At 43.3% G+C, this 21,172-nt stretch overlaps 1 protein-coding gene across 1 annotated transcript; it reads right to left on the bottom strand.

Annotated features, from left to right (window-relative positions):
- Nucleotides 1-767: 767 nt before the first annotated feature.
- ZNF597 (zinc finger protein 597) lies at nucleotides 768-9,308 on the bottom strand. The gene is made up of 3 exons (XM_014833195.3): nucleotides 8,883-9,308; nucleotides 7,858-7,984; nucleotides 768-5,919 (listed from the first exon to the last, which is right to left on the bottom strand). Exons 1-3 carry the CDS (start codon nucleotides 8,913-8,915, stop codon nucleotides 4,805-4,807), a joined length of 1,275 nt encoding a protein of 424 aa, XP_014688681.1. The 5' UTR covers nucleotides 8,916-9,308; the 3' UTR covers nucleotides 768-4,804.
- Between the last annotated feature and the right edge of the window lie 11,864 nt (nucleotides 9,309-21,172).

Here is a 21,172-nt window from a genome sequence, read left to right as displayed (position 1 = left end):
GGGCTTCTTCTCCCGTCCCCAGGACGGTCAGTGCCTGGACTCGCGGGACGGAGATTCGGGCTGGCCTCCGACAGTCACACCGGCGTTATCTTCCTGCCGGTGCGGAGGGAGAATCCCGAGGAGCCCCTCGACAAATGCTCTCGCTCTCGCCGCCCAGTTTCTGCGGAGATCGGCTCGCAGTGGCAGGTGCGCAAGGGTCGAGCGCGGCCGAGCTCGTAGCAGAGCTCCCACCGCCCACCGCACCTCAACACTCCCAGGGGTGCGCAGCGGCGCCGCCAGAAGAGGGCGCCGAAAGTAAGCGCGCAACTTCCGGTCTCGGCTTCACGGGCCGCTCTAGCACGTCTCATCTCGTTGGCATTTCCGCCAACCTGCGCTGCAGATTGCCAGGCTCCAGCCGCACGGTCTCCCCCAGGCCGCGCAAAGCCTTCTGGGAGCCCTAGCCAGCGCACCACCCCGCCTACCTCCTCCCCTCGGCTCCAGGCGGAGACCCACGAGGGCAATCGCCGCTCTCGTGGCTGGAGGTATGTGGCCCTGTACCGCCGCCGTGGAGCAAAGGCTGGAAGGGAAATCGACGTCTAGTGCTGTGTCCCGGAGTAGTGATGGAATTTTCTTCTAAGTTCTGGGAAGCAAACGATTTTACTTCCATTATTACGGCCATTCATTCACCCTCTCCAAAACACAATCCCGCCTGTCTTCAAAATTCATCTTATTACCATCTAAAACCACTGAAGTGTAAAAAAAAAAGTTCACCTCATAGCCATCATTATTTAAAAAAGCATTTATTAGATGCCAAATTGCACATCGGATAGACATAATCACTGCCTGATGAGAGCTTGCAATCTAGAGCTGACTGATGAGAATGCACCAAAAACAGTAAAATCGAAACATTAAACAGACATAAACAGTACAAGTGCATAAAACAAACATACTTCTGAGGTATCCAAAGGAACTAGAAATTGCAGCATATTCTCAGGTTTATATAAATGTATGTGTCATATTCCCATCCTCCCCAGACTGTTAATGTGAGGAGAGATGTCAAAAAATAAAAGATGAAACACCAGTAGTCAGATGGGCCATGAAAAGATGGGTAATGGTCATCTTGGTATCAGATCAATAGCTCTCTCAATCTATAAAACTAAAACAGATGAATACACTTCTAATGAAGATCATTTAGTTACTTTCACACAGATGGTCAAAGCAAAAACCCTTTCCTACTGAAATCCTATAGCGATAACAAGTTTAATAAACAATTCAAAATAGACTCTATTCAGATAAACTATAGCCTGCTTTGTACGTATATGCAGTAAATTGTCAGATTACTTTGAGCAAAATCGTCGGTATCAGATCGTATACCATGTTGCAGTCATCAGAACAATGCCACTTAATTATATGGGATCTCAGGAGTCAAAGATTCAAAATGGCACTTGCTGTGAAATGTCACTTGTTTTTAGTCTTAACTCCCTGAATTACTGGGTTAGTCATTTTCTATGTTAAATGGGGAGATGTGAATGAAGTATTACCCAATGTAACAAAGGTCCTAAACAAAGCCATTTTGAGTCCAACTCCTTCAAGAATAACAACTAAATTCCACAATTTCTTTAATTACAAAGTATAAACTGTTGACATCTGAATACTACTGGAACAATGCTGTTTTCCTCAGTGATGGCTGTTACAGACCCTGATATGCTGGCAATCACCTTAAGGATTTGATAAACATTTTCATCACTGCATCAACAAAAACCAAGAAATTTATTCAAGACTTAATTTCTTCAGTACAGAGTTTTCACTCTGCACGGTGGATCAACATCCATGCTACAAAATGTAGTGAACCAACTGTTCAAAGCAATAAACTCCTGCATTTAGTTTTTCATCCCTATATTAACTTTTATCCAGTATATGTTAATGCTAACCTGGTAGGCTAATATCATCTCTGGGTTAATGACAATCTGTGGAATCTATCTCCATCAGTTGACACTGTAAAGAGAAGGGTAAAAAAACCATCATCATAAAAACAGCATGGATCTCACTGGCAGATACTGACCTCTTCCTTCAGCAACTTGGGCTCAGAGCAGCTTGAATTACATCCAGCAAATGTGTTTAGGTTCAGATGCACAAAAAGGCAACAACGGAAAATATGCCTCTTTCACAGTAACTGACACTCAGAGCTTTGGGTTTCTTTTTAACTTTTTCCTGCATACCAATCACTAACAATATTACACCAAAAAGGCATTTTAATTAGACTCACGGGTATGTTAATGTTTTTGCAGAAGTGCTATTTTTCTAATCTCTTTTGGAGGTTTGGCATAATCTTCCAAAATCTGGAAAATAAAGAAAAATGTAAAACCTGAAGTTCATCGTGAAGGAAGCCTCATCTGGAAAGACGACTTTTCGTCTTGAGGTGCAGAATAGCATTGATGGCATAAATCCTCACCTTGCCCTATTCTTTCTTAGGAGCAGACGAAAGGATGACAGCTTCTATCTGTATGTCAGCCCCATTCTGTCCAAGTGCCTTCTAAGACAGACTTCCCTACTTCTTTCTGCAGCAACTCTGCTAGGAGGAGCCGCTTTCCCAATTTTATTCCCCACCCTGCAACTCTTCATTCAGTCAGCTGAAATCTGAGAGCCCCTAATATGTACTGATGAGGCACCATGCCAGCTGCTCCCACTAAAGGCAGAGCAGGAGAGCAGAGAGATTGGTGCTTCCTGGCATTTGGCAAAGATCATTATATCCCAGAGCTGGCTGCTAAGAAATCTAACTGGAGACCATTTTTCTACACAATTCTAAGCACCTCAGACAGACAGACTTGCTGAAGAAAAACCTACAGAAGACCTTGCTTTTTTATTTAAGACCCTGAAGCCCCAGCAGACTGCTGTCCTGTATCCTAAGAGTGGAGACATCAGAAACAAAGAGCCAAGTGTGACCTTGACATACAGAGCACGGGGTCTCAACTGTGGATCTGCAAACAAGAAATAAGAACAAAAAAAGGGAAAAAGGAATACCCCTCCCTGGGGTAGGGCTATTGGCTTCTATTTTCCTTACTCATCAACCATATCTTCCGGCTTAAGAGCTTACAGCAGTAACCAGCATCTTTTTGTACATTCAATTCTCAATCTGCTGTTCTGTAGGAAGACCACATCTTCCAGGTACTACGTGCCATCCAATTAGTCCTACAGATGCCTATTATTGCTCATGAGGTTTCCCAGTGATAATATCATTTTAGCAAATGCTGTATTTAAATAGAATAAGACCATTCTCACATCCCAGTCAAAAGCCCATTTAAATGCTGTTTTGCTGGCAGGTACACAATTATGCTTTAAAGAGAAATCCCATATGAATGTATATTTACAAGATTCTCTGGATCTTTAACATTAATAACCATTCCATTTAGCAATATTTTGCTCCAATATTTATACATAACAGCAGTATCGAAAGACCTGTATATTGTCAAGTATTTTGGTTAAACCTAACAATTTTCTATATGTATTTTTCTTTGGCAATGAGGAAATTTTTTTTCACTAAAACCATAAGGACTGTACTCTGTAGTTTGCAATCTCTCATCTGATCGTAGGGATGGGAGTTTAAACTTGAGGTCCTGGAGAGTCTTTCTGTTGCTTTATAACCACAAATATAAGTCAGGCTTGAGATACAGCACAAAGGGAGTGAAGGGGTTCCAGGAGGCACATGCACAGGGTACCTCCATGAGGACCACCCTCACCCACCTATCTCAGCTGCTTGCAGTGCTAACATGTGGTGCACATGCCAACACATAACACGGTGTCTCAGAATGCACGGCCTTCAGCATCAGAGAGACCCAAGATGAAATGCCAGCTTCAGCACATTGCTATTGTTGTGTCTTGTGGAAGGTACTGACTTTACCCACTAGGGGCTTCAGTTTCCTCATTTATGAAATGATAGTAGTCCTTTCTCTGTCATAGATTTATTCTGAAGATTAAATTAGGTAATATACCAAAAGTATCTAACATGCTCACTAAACAATAGTTACTATTATTCATAGCAAGGCAGGTAATGTGCTTCAGTAGAGACTTGGAGGTAAACATTCTCAGAGAGGAGTAAGTATCTTTCCCTCGATCAAGTCCAGGCACCAGAAAGGGCTATAGTCAGACTGCCAAATTCCTCGTAAATGCTTGAATCACAAAGGCCACTGGCATCAGATCTGAGAATGGGAACTCCCCGGATACTAACAGCTGTCATGGCACCAACTAGTACCCCTGTTTGGGAACTTTTCACATGTGGGGGAAAAAAGGCTCCTAAACCCCTCCAGAAATTCACATGTAAAACAAGAATAATCGCATACAAATATTACATTCAGATCATTACAGCCAAAAAAAAAAGTATAAAACAGGTATAAAAGTAGTTACTTTCCTAGATACTATATCTGCAGAACTGGCAAAAAATAAATAAATTCTCCTCCTTCTAAAACTTACTTAGAAACCATGTAAACAAAATTAAAAGAACTGTAGCAATAACCTTCATTTTCATGAAAAGTGAATTTAAAAAAAGTTCTGTGTTGTTCTCTGGCTCATACAAATGGAATCTGAACAGTAATTGAGTTACTGAGTTAGAATCCTGGTTTCATTCACTACCTGTGACATTAATTTATGTTTCCTCAATTATAAAATAGAAATCATAGTGCCTAAATCAAGATTGTGATGAAATTAAGTGACATATTATGTGGGACGTGTGTAAAGTGCTTAGTATAATGCCTAGGACATAAAGGGTAATTGTTGCCCAGTTTTCGGTATAGATACTGAAACCACAAGTGTTAATGAGACTTTGCTATATTTACATGGTGTTTTTTGTATGGGTTCGCTGATGAGTAACGAGATGCGTATTCAACCTGAAACTTTTCCCACACCTGGTACATCTAAAAGGTTCCTCTCCTGTGTGGCTCTTCTGGTGGCATGCAAGCTCTGAGCCCAAAATAAAACTTTTTGCACATGTTTTGCATGTATGGGGCTTTTCCCCTCTATGAATGCTCTGATGGGAAATAAGCTCAGAAATACGAAGAAAGGTCATTGCACACTCAGGACATTTTAAGGGTTTGAATTTTGAGAATGAAAGCAAATTTTCCCCACAATCACTACAGTATTCAGAATCATCCTTGTGGCCCTTCTCAGGGAGGGCAGGGTGTGAAGGCTGCCTGAAGCATTTCACACACTGAGTGGACCGGTACTGGGTGGCTGATGAGTGCATTTTCTCACGCAACGCAAGATTTGCTTTCCGACCAAAATGTTTACCACAGTTAGTACATTCATAGGCTTTTTTGGCAGCGTGGGTTTTCTGATGTTGTGCCAATCCTGGGAGCCACATAAAACCTCTCCCACATATGCCACATGTGTAGGGCTTCTCCTTCTTGTGGGTATTCATGTGCCGAGACAGATGCGAGTGTTGGCGGAAGCTGCTGCCGCATTCAGCACACTGATAAGGCTTCTCGCCAGTATGGATTCTCCTGTGTGTCCTCAGGTTGGCTCTATGATTGAAAATCTTCCCACAGTCACTACATGTATACTTTTTCTCTCCCAAATGCGTTTTCTGATGCAAAACAAGGTGTGAATTATCACTGAAGCTTTGGTCACATTCAGGACACTTGAAGGAATTTTTGGCTTCTTCCCCAGGACATTCAAGAATTTCAGAAAGTGCTCTGGTTCCTAAACATTGAGATAGTTCTATTAATGGGGTATGGTTTTCAATGGTAACTAAAAGGCTTATGAACCTTTTCTTGCAAGCAGAAGTTCCACCTGATATTTTCCTTTCAAGGTTTCCAACTCCATTCTCAGAGGATTCTTCTGGGTAACAGACAAGGGGCATGGCAATGGAGTACTTTTCTAGGGCAAGCTCTTCACGTCCCATAGATTCTACATTTACCTGCTGATTAATGTCAGTCTTGCCTTCCCCTCCTGTTGATAAAAACAAAACAAAGCAAAACATAGACAATACCCTCAAGTGGTACTGGGGAAAGAACAAGCTAAGGTAGTTACACTGAAGACCAGGAAACTGTAGATGCCTTATCCTATAACCCAGACACCAGTAATATACAAAGTCAGGCACCAGCAGGCTCTACTGGCTTCCCAAAGGATCTAGTTCTAGGTGAGCCTGTGAGGGGTGGAAGCAGAAAATAGCTATAACTAAGTCAGCTTCCAATGAGATAGAGGAACTAAGGGCCATCTTGGTAGACACTGTCTAGAGGTGGTGTTTTCCAGTTAGTCTATTTAGGTCTCAAGAGCTTTTCATCATTTAAGCAATCTCAAGTAACAGCAGAGCAACCACAACTGGAATAGAGATTGGGATTCATCTTTATCAAGAAAGGAAGAGAGAAAGTACTTTTCTGCTAGCTGAGAAACACCCTTGGTTTTTAGAAATAGTTTTATTGTCACCAGAAGAGTTCTCCAAAATTTCTTTACTCTTACCGAGGAAAGATCAAGGTAGAGCTGCTACGCATACTGCAGGCAAATAATAACCAATATCACTGCTAGGATAGCTAACAAAACTCAGGCCTGCCAAAAAGCATTCCTTTTTAATATTTCTTAATATTAAAATATTCTTAATTTATAAAGCCAATATAAAAGGGTATTTCCTTCCAAAGGAACAGCCTTTTGACTGCCTCAGCTCACTGCCTAGAAAGTGTTTCTGGGCCACAGTGCAGTGTGTGGAATCCAAACGGTACCCAGTGGTTTTGCTGATTTGAGCAGACCAAGTTCAGGGATGCCAAGGTGGCTAGAATTTGACAGCAAAATACCAGAGAAGAGACAGGTGCCCAGGTAGAGAGTTCTGGGCCTCTAGATGGGGTTCTCTTAAGTCTTTGGTTGAGTACTAATCTGTAAGTGCTTGTGGGGAAACTACCCCAGGCCAAGGAAAGAACCACCAAAAAGAAGTAGACAGAACAATCTCCAGAGTTCACAAAATAGTTCAACAGTTCATGCTCCCACCAGCCAAACTGGAAAGACCCCCTAACACACATCGGGCAGTATCCTAGGACAGTGCCTTAGCAGCAGGCCAAATCAGCCCTAAACTAAGGGTTGCTCTGAATACACCCTAACAAAGCAAAAAGCAAGCCTTGAAAGGATCATATTGATACCAAGTAACTTAAATGCATCCCACAACAAATTCCAAAATTTTTTTTTTAAATACAACAAAAGCCAGCACCCAAAAACAAAAAACTCATGATGTCCAGCATCCAATCAAAAATTACCACGCATATATACAAAGCAGCAGAAAAATATGACCCATAACTAAGAGCAAAATCAATCAACAGAAACAGACCCTGAAACGACATTCTTTCTAGTAGAAAGAATGCTAGAAGAACAATTGTAAATATACTTCCTATGTTCAAGAAGGTACAGGAAAACATGAACAGGATGAGAAGAGAAGTGGAAAATATTAACTACGAGTTATGGGATAGTTCCAGCAGTCAACCCTAGTCAGGGATAAAACCTACTCAGGTATAGGGAGTATTTCTGCATATAGTTGCCTTTAGATAAGAAAGGTGTAGCACCCCCTTTAGAGTAACTCAATTTTCAATCTTTAGCAAATGATAGTTACCTATACTAATGGGGTTTTTGCAAGTAAAACTGTGAATTTACTGTAACAAATATTTGGGAAGACTACCAGGTACTGCTATGACCCATGCAAAACTAGTCCTGTACTAAACAGGACTTTTGACTTTTAAAAATCATGTCATCCTTTGAAAATTGCACTCTCATGCAACTTCTTATGACAGCAACATAAATAAGCCAGGAATAGGCCCCACTCCCCTACACCAACATGTGGATGGGACATGGAATCCTAATCCTAGAACTGACCAAAGTTCCAAAATGCAAGGAAAACAACTGCCTTACCTATCAAGGCCATATCCTCGAAACACTCCTGTGTGGCATCTCTGCTGAGGGACCTCTGGGCAGGGTGCAGACTCACACACTCCTCTTGAGAAAAATACACAGCCAGATCCTCAAACAGCATTGGTCCCTGAAACAACATGAGAGCCCATCTCAGGACAAGAGGCCCGAAGGCCACGCTCCCTCACTCAGTCTAGGAAGGCTGAGAAGAGCTAGAAACATCAGATGCAACAGAGAAAAGGGCTTGTTGTAAAAGGTTCCTGAGTGCTTGGAATGGTATATAAATGGGTTCTAAGGGCTAGTGGTGGGGACTGGGAAGGAGGGAGTAAAAATGGACATAATTTTTGAGGCAGCAGTATAAGGATCAAGACAGTAAAGTGTGAGAAGTTCTAGAAGAGACTTCTAGAAAAGACTACTAAAAGAGAAAAGATGAGGGAACACCTCTTGGGGAGGGAAACCATCAAGTAAGGATGCTCTAAGGGAAAGGAGAAGACTGAGCAGCCCAGGAAGAATCATGAAAGGGATGGGGGTTCCACAGTTGTTCCAACATCCTTCTACTTGTTAGTCCCTCTCTTTCTTCCCCATGACAGCCATTGCCAAGCTCACTGTAGCAACACATCCAGGCCTATTCCTCCTTCCCTAAGTTTACCAGTGCTATAAACCAATATAACTTCGATGTGATTAAGAATCACCTCGGGTTTTTGTTTGTTTTTGTTTTTATTCAACATGTGTGGAATGAAGCCTAGGAATCTGCAAGTTTGAGCAGCATTCCAGAAAGACACTTTGAGGCTCTCTGTTATAGCCTTCTGCAAGGTGCCCTGCTCTCAGTTGGGGGTTCTGAAAAAAGAAGAATTTGACAAACCATTCGCCTAGCGCAAGAAGAAAGACAGCTTGGTAAAAGGGCTATTTGGGGATCAGGTGTCCTTGCATCACGATGGGGATATCTAACCCTCTTCCAAAGGAGGAGGATAGGCAGAGGCCGAAAGTAGCGACCGGAACTTGCAGTGGGAAAAGGGACCTGGTCTCACCTGGGCCTCCATTACTGGGAGGGTGGACGCCATCTCGGTGGGTGGGAATGCCTTCTTCAAGTCGCCACGGGGACTTCAGGACACAGCCAGAAGGGGAGACAATAGTCCTTGGAAGGGCCAATTCGGCTGCAAAGCTCCTCCACGCACCCCTAGGCGTCCTCGCTTCCCCAAAGCCTTTAAGACCCGAGCCAACGGCTCCTCTCCCAGGCCCAGCCTCGGAAGGGCCGACTCCCGGGCCGACGGGTCCCACTTACCACTCCGGGACTAATGATCTTAAAAGCCTCCTGCTACTCAAACAGAAGCAACAGAAAGTGCTGCCCGACCGAGACTCGAAACCGAGAACCGCGGGCACGAAGAGTCTCCCACGCTCCCATACTCCCCGATGCTGGATCTGCCTGGAAAGCCGCCGGAAGCGACCCGCCCCCAAGCGTTTACGCAACCCTGCCCTGTGATTGGCCAGCTTGACCTTGGAGGGCGCAGTCCCTCTCGCGTGTTGACCAATCGAATCCATTAACGGAGAACCGATGCCTCACCGGGCATACTGGGAGATGTAGTTTTCCCTCAATTTCTCAAAGTAAGTATTTCCGGTTCCGCTGCCTGGGTCTCCCCGGTGAGCTCGGTGCTGGCTGAATGGATGAAGTGGAGCGTTCGGGTGTTCCCGGAAGGGCGTAATGTTTCAGGGAAGAAAAGCAAACAGTCATAGAGACTCCGGAACCCGAAAGAGTAGTAATGCCGAAATGTGGGTTCGCCCGGCAGTGCCACGTGGGTCCGAAACTTGGGTCCGGCCAGGGTGAGGTGAATGAGTGTCCAGGCGTGCGTATCCTAGTCTTGACCTGAGCCGTCCCCTGTGCCTTGAGAGGACTTTGGAACCGTGGAATGTAAGGAGGTGTCTTCTGCGTGGACAAAGTTCAGATCGACGTAGGCCAGCTTGCTGGTCTGCGACCCTGTGTATTCTAGGGGCACTGTGCGCCGCGGCTGCAGTCCAGCAGGGCCAGATCAGGCTCAGAGTCACAGCTGACCTCACGCGAGAGTAGAGCCGTCGGTTTGCTTCGCTGGACGTTGTTTGCCTCCTAATACCTCACATTCGACCTACCCCATAGGCACATATTTTCCACTTTACTGACACTGGGTGACGGGATGTAGGGATTTGGAATTAGAAAATTGAGCTCCTTAACAAGCTCTGCCACTAATTGCTTGGGTCGTTCTGGGCAATACACAACTTTGCTTTCCTCAGCTGCAAAGAGCTCAGAATGCCCCTCTTCAGAGGGTAGTTTCAAAGAATTTGTCAGTTTACAGAGGTGTTCGTTTGAAAAAACAAGGATGATAGGTACCTAAATAGAAAATTCTGAGTAAGTCTCCATATATATTCTTATTCTAGTACCAAGCATGTGCCTGTACCTAAAAGGTTACTCAAGTAATGGTTGCATGGTTATTAAAACAATATTATCAGACTGGATAAAATGAGTAGTGGGATTTGGTGGAATATAAGATAGGATACTTTCAGCTACAAGCAAGAAAACCTAACAAAACATGGTTCAAAGGTAGGACAGTTACAGGTTAGCTAAGTCAGTGGCTCAATGACACCGTTAAATTCCCAATGCTTCCATATTTCTCCTCTGCCATCCGTAGTACGTTGGTGAAGGTGACAACAGAATCCACCTAATGCATGCAGACATGCATTGTGTCATGTACCCATCCTAAACCAGTCATTATTAAGAGTAAAAAGACTACCTATCAGAATTGGTTTTGGCCCATCGTGGTTCACCCCCTGGCCCTGAGGCAAGGACTCAGCCTCCCCTGACCATCCACCTGCGTAAAATCAGGGCTCTGATGGAAAGGAAAAAGAAAGAAGTAGGTAGATGTCAGATAGGTAACTAACAGTATCTGCTGCAAGTGACATCTGTAGACAGCTAGCTAATAGCTAGGCCTTGTGGGAATGAGTCACAAGAGTTACCTGAGGGTCCTAGGAGGAAGGAAAAAGGTGCTGAAAGGACGGATGGAAGAATGATAAGGACAAACTTCCCTACAGGCTAGACGGGTCCAAAGCATATGTGTAGAAGAAGAGCTAACAGTCTGGTACATGGAGAGCTAAACCAAAAGCCTGTTAATCCTAGAGGATGTACTGTTCAAGTAGTCACCTTTCCCCTCTTCCTTTGTGCTTATATTTAACGGTATTCTTATTTCAGGGATATCTCATTTTGAGCTCAGATTCTTCTGATTTGGGGTTTTGGCCCTTTCACCCAGAACAAGAGGCTCTCATAGCCCTTTCCTTTGAACTCTGTTCTCATTATTACAAAGAGATAAACAAAATTCCCAAGGACTAGAAATGGAGCTGGTGGTATTAACTCAATGGATAACTGGAGAGACAGGGTTATCCCTGATATGGGAGAGGAAACAAAATCTTCCCTAGACCTAACCAGCAAACTAGACAAGTAGGTTAAGGAAGGAGCTTGAAAGCTCAATCTTGCTAAAAGTAAAGAGATGAGGTACGAAGTCTAAGGTAGACCAAGATTGAAAGAATAAGATTGAATGATATGCCTAACTTGATTTCTTAAAAATCAGGTGCTTGACTATAGATGCATTATATGTTCATGAGACAGATTTAATCCAAACATGAAAAATCCTTCTGCTTTTTGTCAAAACAACAATGTTTTGACAAGTTTCTTCACTTCAGCCTTTAACATATCAATAATAATAATAATCTGTATGTATTGAAGTTCTTTCTACAGCCAAACGTCTGCTTTTTCTCTGAAGATCACATCTTTTTTAAAATTAACTTTTTTTTTTGAGGAGAGATTAGCCCTGAGCTAACATCTGCTGCCAATCCTCCTCTTTTTGCTGAGGAAGACTGGCCCTGAGCCAACATCTGTGCCCATCTTCCTCTACTTTATATGTGGGACGCCTACCACAGCATGGCTTGCCAAGCGGTGCCATGCCCGCACCTGGGATCTGAACTGGTGAACCCCGGGCCACTGAAGCAGAACGTGAGAACTTAACCACTGCACCACCAGCCCGGCCCCCCAAAAATAACTTTTTATTATTACAAAAGCAGTATATGTGAGTTTTAGAAAGTTAGACAATACAGATAAGAAAATTAGAAAATAAAAGCATCATGTTCTTTTAATGTTTGTTTTGTTTTGTTTTGTTTTTTTGAGGAAGATTAGCCCTGAGCTAACATCTGCCGCCAATCCTCCTCTTTTTGCTCAGGAAGACTGGTCCTGAGCTAACATCCATGCCCATCTTCCTCTACTTTCTATGTGGGATGCCTGACCACGGCATGGCTTGCCAAGCAGTGCCATGTCCACGCCCGGGATCTGAACCGGCAAACCCCGGGCCACTGAATCAGAACGTATGCACTTAACCACTGCGCCAAGGGGCCGGCCCCAAAGCACCATATTCTTATCAACCAGAGATTACCACTGTTTACTCCTTAATATTCTGTATTTAGTACTATGTTTACGATCCACAGTTGGTTGAATCCATGGATGTGGAACCCGCAAATACTGAGGGCCAACTAAGGGACTTGAGCATCTGCAGATTTTGGTATCCTCAGGGAGAGGGGTTGTCCTGGAACCAAACCCCCCAAGTTGCTAAGGCACGACTATATATATTTTCCTTGGTAATTTTGAACATGATTTCCAGAATGAATTGCTCACTAAGAATAGTGTTTTTAACATTCACAGATAGTACTGCTTTTTTAGGTCCATTACTTAAAAATAAGTATGTCTCTGGTTTTTACAGCCTTTAGTGTATCTATCCTTCATGAGGTGCTATCACCTATGGGAACTTGGCAGAGTCTTCTCACAGTGAACCAAAGAAGTCTAGATAGGCAAGATTATCTTTTTAAAATATCTCTTTAAAAGCAAGAGGATTTTATCCCAGGTACCCAGAATGCCTGACTGAGAAGTTAGAAAACTGAGTTCACTAGTATCCAGTCTCTAATTGAAGAGACAATGGCTGCAGCTCACACCTGCAGATTTTACTTTTATCAAGAACAAGAGGATCCCGTGATTTTGAAGCTAGGACCATCTCTAGCTGGGCAGGAGTTCCTTCATCGGAAAGAAGCTTAGGACTCTAAAATGTCGCTCCAAAACGTTAATCCCATTACCAGAGAGCAGCATTGCTCCATGTCAACTCCAACAGGATTCTTTTCCAGTCACTGAGGCCAAAGATGCTTCCAAAGAAAGATTCTGGACCTACTGATACTGATTACAGAATACAGTAGAAACTACAGCCAGAGACTCCTGGAGAGTAATGAGATCCACAGTGAATGCAGCTTAGGCACAAGGAGGATGGAGAAGAAATGATGGGTTGGATAGTTGGTTAGAGAACTACAAGCTTAGATAATTAATTTTCTGCCAAAGGGCCCCTCAAATTGAGAGTTCTGAGGTCGTGTTTAATTGTCTGAGACAACTAGTCTAGGAGTTACAGAGACAGCCTGACCAGGAGTGAAGTGATGGTCTTCCTTCTTTCTCCCCTGCAGCCCACAGAAAGGCTGTACCTGGAGAAACCAGGCACTGAGCCAGCCAGAGTAGGGAGAAGATTTCCAGGGAGTGAGTCAAAGCCTACCGTGTCCTGCTATGGACTGAGTGCTCATAGCCAGAGGAACCCTACTCAAATGAAATCCATTTTTTATTAGTCAATATTGTTTTCAATTATTACTATTGAATGATAGAAAGGGTTTAGTGAAACAAATGCTTTTACTTTGCTAGTAGGTGGGTAAATGAGTATATTCTTTTTTTTTTTTTTTTTTGAGGAAGATTAGCCCTGAGTTAACGTCTACTGCCAATCTTCCTCCTTTTGCTGAGGAAGACTGGCCCTGAGCCAACATCCGTGCCCATCTTCCTCTACTTTCTATGTGGGCCACCTGCCACAGCATGGCTTGCTAAGTGGTGCCATGTCTGCACCCTGGATCTGAACCAGGGAACCCCAGGCCACCGAAGCAGACCATGTGAACTTAACTTCTGCGCCACCGGGCCTGCCCCAGTATTCTTTTGTAAAGTAATTTGTCCCTACTGTATGCATCATGAGATTTAAAACTATTCATATCATTTGACCCTGTAAATCTAATTCTAAAAACCTATCTGTACTGGGCCCGGACCTGTGGCTGAGTGGTTAAGTTCGGGCGCTCTACTTCAGCAGCCCAGGGTTTCGCCAGTTCAGATCCTGGGTGTGGACCTAGCACCACTCATCAAGCCATGCTGAGGTGGCATCCCACATAGCACAACCAGAGGGACATACAACTAGAATATACAACTATGTACTGGGAAAAAGGGGAAAAAGTGGGAAAAAAAGGAAAAAGGAAAAAAAAAAGATTGGCAACAGATGTTAGCTCAGGGGCCAATCTTTAAAAAAAACATTCTCTTTAATAAAAATCTATCTGTACTAATTGGGCATCTAAGTTCACTAACTAGACAAAAAGACCCAAAATAATATTGGCTTAGACAAAGAGAAATCTATTTTTTTCTCACATAGAGTCCAAGCTGGCATAACAGCTGTGCTCAAGACAGTTGCTGGGGCCCAGGCCACTTCTGCTTTGTGCCCCACTATCCTTAGAGTGTTTTCCCTCGTGACTCTAGTCCAGTGTGGCTCGCTAGCACATCTGCACTGCAGCCAGCAGGAAGGGGAAAAGGAGGCTAGGAAGCATAGTGTTTATTCTGGGTAGCCCACGCCCAGCTAAAAAGCACAAGTTCTATTGTAATGAGAAAGAAGGAGAGAGTAGACATTGGGGACAGCTGGCGATAAGTGCCATGTTATCCTAAGGAAATATGTTGAAAATGGAAAAACAGGAATGGAAAAACACGAAGATGCTCATTGCAGAATTATTTACAATCGAGAAAAATGGGAAATGGCCTAATGTCTAAGTATTTTTCCTCTTCCGCAGAAAGAAATATTGCAGCCATTTGAGATATTTATAAGGAATTTTTAATAACATGGGGAAATGCTTCCAATGTAAGTTTTAAAATAAGATACAAAATTATACATAAAATCAATTATTAAAAACGTACTGAAAAGAGTAAGGAGACATACTAACATTGAGTGATCATCTTTGGATGATGAGCAAAGGGTAATTTTTTTCTTCTTCATACTTTTCTGTGTTTTTCTTATTTGTTACAGTGAATATGTGTTACTTGCATAGTTAGCAGAGTAATTAAGCCTGGGCGCCAGAGTTAGACTGCCTGGGTTGAAATTGCTCCTAACAGTTTAACAGCTATAATATCTTGAGTTAATTGTTGAACCTGTCTAAGCCTCAGTTTCCATATCTGCGAAATAGGAATAATGATTGCAGTGACCTCATGTGATTGTTGGGATGATTAGATGAGATAATATATGTTAAGAGACACAGCATAAATATAATTGAAAGGATTTTTAAATAAAATTATTATATATCAATGCTTTAGCAATCAGATACATCAGTATAGTCCACGTAGAGCCTCCTGTCATGAATTGTTTCCCAAGAACTTGGAAGAAGAGAATAAGGCTGAATTTTGAAAATTGAACTGGGAAAATGGAGATAAAATCAGGTTTCTGTAGAACTAAGAAATTACCTTAAGCAAGGCCTGGAAAGGTAATCAAGCATGATTTATGGATCTGCAAAGGAATGTGTTTACAGAGAGGCCTAGTGAAATGGAGCCAAGAGAAAGGAGAGTCAGCAAGTCAGGCCACCCTTCCAGCACTGCTCAGACACAAGGAATGTTGGACTTGTGGGACAAGCATTCCTGACACTAGAGAAGGGCCTGTTGTGTGACACCGTGGCCTGAGTAGCAAATCTCTCTTCAGACTCTCTTTCCCTTCCTCTGATACCCTGGTCACCAAGAACTTTCTGGGTAGCAATCTAGCTTCCTGGGAAAACTAGTAGAGGAAGAGGTGCCTGGAGCAGGGATACGTGTATTCCAGTGACTCTAACTATAAACAAGTAAGCCAGCATTTGGTTTAAGCCCCAGTCTTTCGTGAGTCTGACCAGTAAGCCGAGTCTCAGGGTACACTGACAATATTAATTGGAGAACCAGACCCTCCCAATGTACTCCCAATTCTCTGACCTCTGAGACCCGGCTAAGTGGCCACATGGTTATCCTCTGCCACCTCTGTCTTGGTTCTAACTGAATCAAGCAGTATCATCTTTGGTGATCTAACTTATACCCTTACATCATTTTACACCAAAAGGGAATTTCTTTGGAAGAAAAATATTCCTGGTTGTACTGGCTTTGGCCCATGTAAATATTAATAAACCCTCAGAACGGTGAGTCAGAACAATCCACTGCACCTCAAGCCACTCTCATGGTGCCTTTCTGCTCTCCTGGGAATGCTCTCAGGATAGTCCAGAGTCCTCTCGGGTGTAGCAGATGCTGATCAACAAGCTGACTACTGAGTTTGCCGTGAAGTGGTTTGTTCATGATCTGTTTCTGGAACCCTGGGAACAATGTTTTTGGAGTCTGCCTGGAAAGACTGTTTATGGAAACTCAGCTATCCTCCTGAGTGAGTCAGGAAAGCTGTGATCCAAGAGATGGCCTCATGGCTTTTAATGATGAACCTGTTTGTTTCCTGGCTTTCATTCTTCCGGGTGGGCACTCAGGCTGTCCCTGGGGAGAGTAGCCTCGTTCCACATGGTATAAAGGCCTTGGGTGGGTATCTCATCTTCTGTAAAATGGGGACAACAATATATACCTTTCAGGGTCACTGGGAAAGTAATTGAGGACATTCAGGAAGGACTGTAATGCAGCGCATAGCACATAGCAGACCCTTAGCGAATATGCGTTCACTCATTCCATTCTGAAAGTCCCGTTGTCCTGTGTGCATGCCTCCGCTGAAATCCTTATCAAAACATCTTGTAATCACATATCTCTTCAAAGGCAGAGGATGTATCTCAGTCACCATTTGTACCCACAGCTGCTGGCATAGTGCCCGGCTTTCTTGAAGTGAGGGAAGAAGGAAGGACAAGAACCCAATATCCAAGCTCAGCCCATATCTCACTCACACTGCTTTTTATTTATGAAACTCTCATATTGCTTGTCTGTGTAAATAAGAGCTTTGAGAGGATACCAAGAAAATGGTAACAGTTGTTACCTGGAGAACTCTGGCACTCAGAGTCAGAGGAAAACTTACTTTTCACCATATATCCTTTTGCTCTGTTTTTAAAAATTTACTTGTGCATGCATACTTCTAAAAACATGTTTATGTCAGAAAATCCCCCCAAGTTAAACCGAAATCAAAATATCACATTGGGGGGCTAGCCCAGTGGCACAGCAATTAAGTTTGCATGTTCTGCTTCAGTGGCCCAGGGTTTGCTAGTTTGGAACCCGGATGCGGACCTATGCACTGCTTGTCAAGCCATGCTGTGGCAGGTATCCCACATATAAAGTAGAGGAAGATGGGCATGGATGTTAGCTCAGGGCCAGTCTTCCTCAGCAAAAAGAGGAGGATTGGTGGCAGATAGTAGCTCAGGCCTAATATTCCTCAAAAAACAAACCAAAAAACCCACAAAAAACTAAACCAAAAAAAACCAATGAGCTCTTTTTCACCTGGATTGCAGAGAGGTAAGGGATGGTAACACCCCATGTTGGTGAGGACATGTGGGAAAGACACCTTCTCACTCTTGGTGTGAGAATAAACTGGTAAAACCTTTCTGGCAGGCAATGTGGGGTTTGTTTCCAAATTGAAAACGTGGTCAATTAAAAATAATTTCAAGCAACATTCTAGGACTCTTTCCTAAGGAAATAATCCAAAAAGTGTGTAGGTTTCTGTACAAGGTTGTTAGTTGCAATCCTGTTTATAACCTGAATGTCTGGGTATTGGTGGGAAACCTGATGACCAGCCCCTGCTCTCCCCACTCCCCAACCCTGGTCCATCTACTGATAGATAGGTGAGTACAGCCATGGGGACAGGGGTCACCCAGGGTTGGCATGAGAGAGCTGTACCTGACTTTGTTCCTCTATGGGCCGAAAGAGAGCCTGGAGACCAGAGGGGAGAGGTGAACATTTAAATGCTTTAGTTTCTGGAGAGATCTTGGCTTTGGAGATTCGTGGACTGCAGAGAATGTTAATTCTTATTTGTTACAGTATGCCTTCTTTCCATAATTAGCAGAGTAATTAAGCCATGCCTCTGGAAGGGCAGAGCCTGCCCATGTAGATGGTAGCTTCCTTTGCTTCTCTATCTCTGGGGCTGGGAGAGGGTTTTGCAGCTGAGGAAACAGGAATTGAGCGCCTCCCTTCAAGCGCTCCATGGAGGACTGCCTCTGCTTGGCAGCTTGGAATATGGCTAGCCTGTAGGAGTAGAGACTGCTGGCTCTCCCCACTGGTAGTGCCTCTAGGTATGTCTCTGCTTGACCCATAGCCAAAGAGTGCAGAGTCATGAATAGGCAAGAGAAAAATAAAAATATGCCTGAAGAAACCTTGTAGCCAGAGGAGGAGAAGCAGGCAACTCTGAGAATAGGCAGCTCCTGGTGAAACAGAACTTCGGAGGAGACAGATGACAGCTTTACCCAAATACAAAGACTGGAGGAGAGTTGATCAAGCAGAACTTTCTGGAACAGAAAAGCGTGCTTTTGTTTTGTTTTTTAATTTAAGTTCAGTAGCTAAATTGAAGAAGAAGATGGTCATCACAAAGCCAGTGGTCTGTTAGATCAAGTGGAAGAAATAGCTCAAAACATCAAAAAAAGAGAAAAAGAATCCAGGAAGGCAGACTCGGAGGACCAATCAGTTCTGAGCTTGGTGCTGATTAGACCTTTCCGAACCATTCCCTGTGCCCAGGAGATACCCCATCCCACTTGCTTGGTTATCTGAGCCAATCACTGAGCCAAGGGAGCACCCAGCACACAATGGGAGAGGGTGGGATTATTTTAAGAGGAGGACTACCTTGAATATCCCTTGTAGTAACACATGGTAGCTAACTGAAACAATTGTCCTGAGGATGAATAAGATCCTGTTTATGTGCTGCCAGGGCACATAGTAAGTCCTGAAAAATAGTTATCATTATTATTTTCTCATTTGGGTTTAAAAAGAGTGTTTTTAAAGTTTGAATGGATATATTTGCCCTTTTCAGTTTTGACAGTTCATCTTAAATGGTTATACAGAGACCCTGGAATCAACAGAAAGTTGTTCCTCTGTCATCATCTAGTAAGTGCTTCTCAACTTTAAGGTGCATATAAATCACCTAGGGATCCTGTTAAATGCAGATTCTTAGTTAAATGCAAATTCTGATTTGTCCATCTGGGTGAGGCCGGAGGTTCTGCATTTTTAACAAACTCCCAGGTGATGCTGATGCTCCTGGACCACAAACCACACTTTGAGTAGCAAGGACGTAGGTAGGGTTTTGCCTCTCCTGTGTGATTGGAGGGCCTTACCACTGCACCCATGTGCCATGGATGGGAACATGGGGAAAGGGGAGAGCGAGGACGAGGAAAGCAAGCAATTTCCTTTTTTTAACTCCATCTTTTTTATTTTAAAAACTTCAAACCTTCCGAGTATTTGAGAGAATAACGCAGTAAACACCTTCACCTAGCTTCATCAGTTGTTAACTTTTAAGTAATTTCCTTCTAAGGACATGACACAGAAGTTGCCTACATCACTTTCACTCTTGCACATTGGTGAAAACTTTGGCATACAGCCTCACCTTGCTGCAAGGGAGCTAAGAAATACAAGCCTAGCTTGACAGCTATTTGCCTGCTATAGGGGGTGGGATTCTGTGACGACAGGAAGATATGATAAAGCAGTTATTTTAAAAAAGGAGGAGGAGAAGAAGAAAAAGTAGAAAAAGGAGAGGAGGAGTGTGGGACAATGGACAGTAGGGGACAATTAGCCACCTCTGACACACTACCTTGCCAAATCTTGTAACCAGTTGTTCTCTTCAACGTGAATTCTGGAAAGACTGGAGCTAAATTTGCAGCCCATCCCTAGAAAGTATGTAGGACTTCAAAGTATGCATTTTACACACCAACTTCACTCTTGACTGTCCTACCCTCATTTATCTTGCTGTATTGTGTGGATCTTTCTACTCAATCTTAAATGATTTTTGCAATGAGTTTAATTACAAATCATTTAATAATGACACACTAAATATAATTGTGTAGAGTGCTCAAAATGTTCTGAATGGGCCCAAACATGGTTTACTACAGCATCTTTGCTTACAATAGCATGTTTGCAGTACTCAAACCTGTAACTCTATGGAGTTGTAAATAGTATAATATTGATTTCCATTTTGTCCAAATGATTTTTCAGCCTGTTTTAAAAAAAAAAATAGGCACTTACAGAAACTGTTATAAAAAAGGAAATATAAATACAGGTTGCTTTACACAAATCAAGATTCCACCAGCCACTACACATCATATTACATAGACAATAGATTATCCTTGTTTTATATTGCCTTGTTACACTACTCTTGATCTATTTATACCAATTACCTTCAAAATTTCTAATCTCTTTAGGTAACTTTCCTTGTCAAGAGGTTATTGAAAAGAATATGCTTTTTTTTTTTTTTTAAGAAGATTAGCTCTCAGCTAACATCCTCTGTCAAGCCTCCTCTTTTTGCTGAGGAAGATTGGCCCTGAGCTAACATCCGTCCCCATCTTCCTCTGCTTTATATGTGGGACGCTGCCACAGCATGGCTTGACAAGCGGTGTGTAGGTCTGCACCTGTGATCTAAACCAGCAAACACTAGGCTGACCAAGCAGAGCATGCAAACTTTACTGCTGCACCACCAGCAGGCCCCAAAATAATATGCTTTTAACGTTTCTAAGATAGCGTTATTTAGACTTTTAATCTGTGATAATGTTTATTCTCTTGGATGTGAATTAAATCCTTTTAGGGTTGATCATTCTGGCCTTTGGCTGTAAGCAGGTCCTTATTCCATCCTTTGGTTATGTGGACCATTGTAAGTTATTTGAAAGCAAGGAATAACTTCCTGCTTTAAAGTTATCAGATTTTGCTCAACACAGGTTCCCTAGCAACGAAATTTGAGTTAGATCTTATGATATAGACGCTCCTACAACGTAAGGGCAACTGACCTCTGCCCATTTACACAGCGACAGCCCTCAACGGTCTTTCTGCGGAGCCGGGTGGTGCTGCCCGCGAGCCCGGCTTGGGTCACTCCGTCACGCTCCCCTGGCTCGACACCAGGACATGCCCAAGCCCCAGACCCAAACGATGGGAGTGCTGGCCGAGACCTGGAGGGCTGTGAGCGATCCTCGTTTTGGGGAGCCCGCCTTCCGCGCCTGGGGCGCTCAGCCAAGGCCAAAGAACTTGAGCTGGCGGGCTCCCAGCCGGGGCCGCGCCACCCGCGTCCAGGCCCGCAGACTG

Source organism: Equus asinus, chromosome 14 (genome assembly GCF_041296235.1).
Source record: "Equus asinus isolate D_3611 breed Donkey chromosome 14, EquAss-T2T_v2, whole genome shotgun sequence".
In the NCBI taxonomy this organism is placed as follows: Eukaryota; Metazoa; Chordata; class Mammalia; order Perissodactyla; family Equidae; genus Equus; species Equus asinus.
The sequence above is the reverse complement of the archived record's forward strand: the minus strand, read 5'-3'. Positions and strand labels throughout refer to the sequence as shown.

Bases quoted from the DNA above. Each gene is read 5' to 3' on its own strand.
- ZNF597 (XM_014833195.3), bottom strand. From the start codon at position 8,915: ATGGCGTCCACCCTCCCAGTAATGGAGGCCCAG. The intron at 7,985-8,882 runs GTGAGACCAGGT...ATGTTGTTTCAG, and splicing joins TCCCAGTAATGGAGGCCCAG to GGACCAATGCTGTTTGAGGA. The intron at 5,920-7,857 runs GTAAGGCAGTTG...TTTTATCAACAG, and splicing joins CGAGGATATGGCCTTGATAG to GAGGGGAAGGCAAGACTGAC.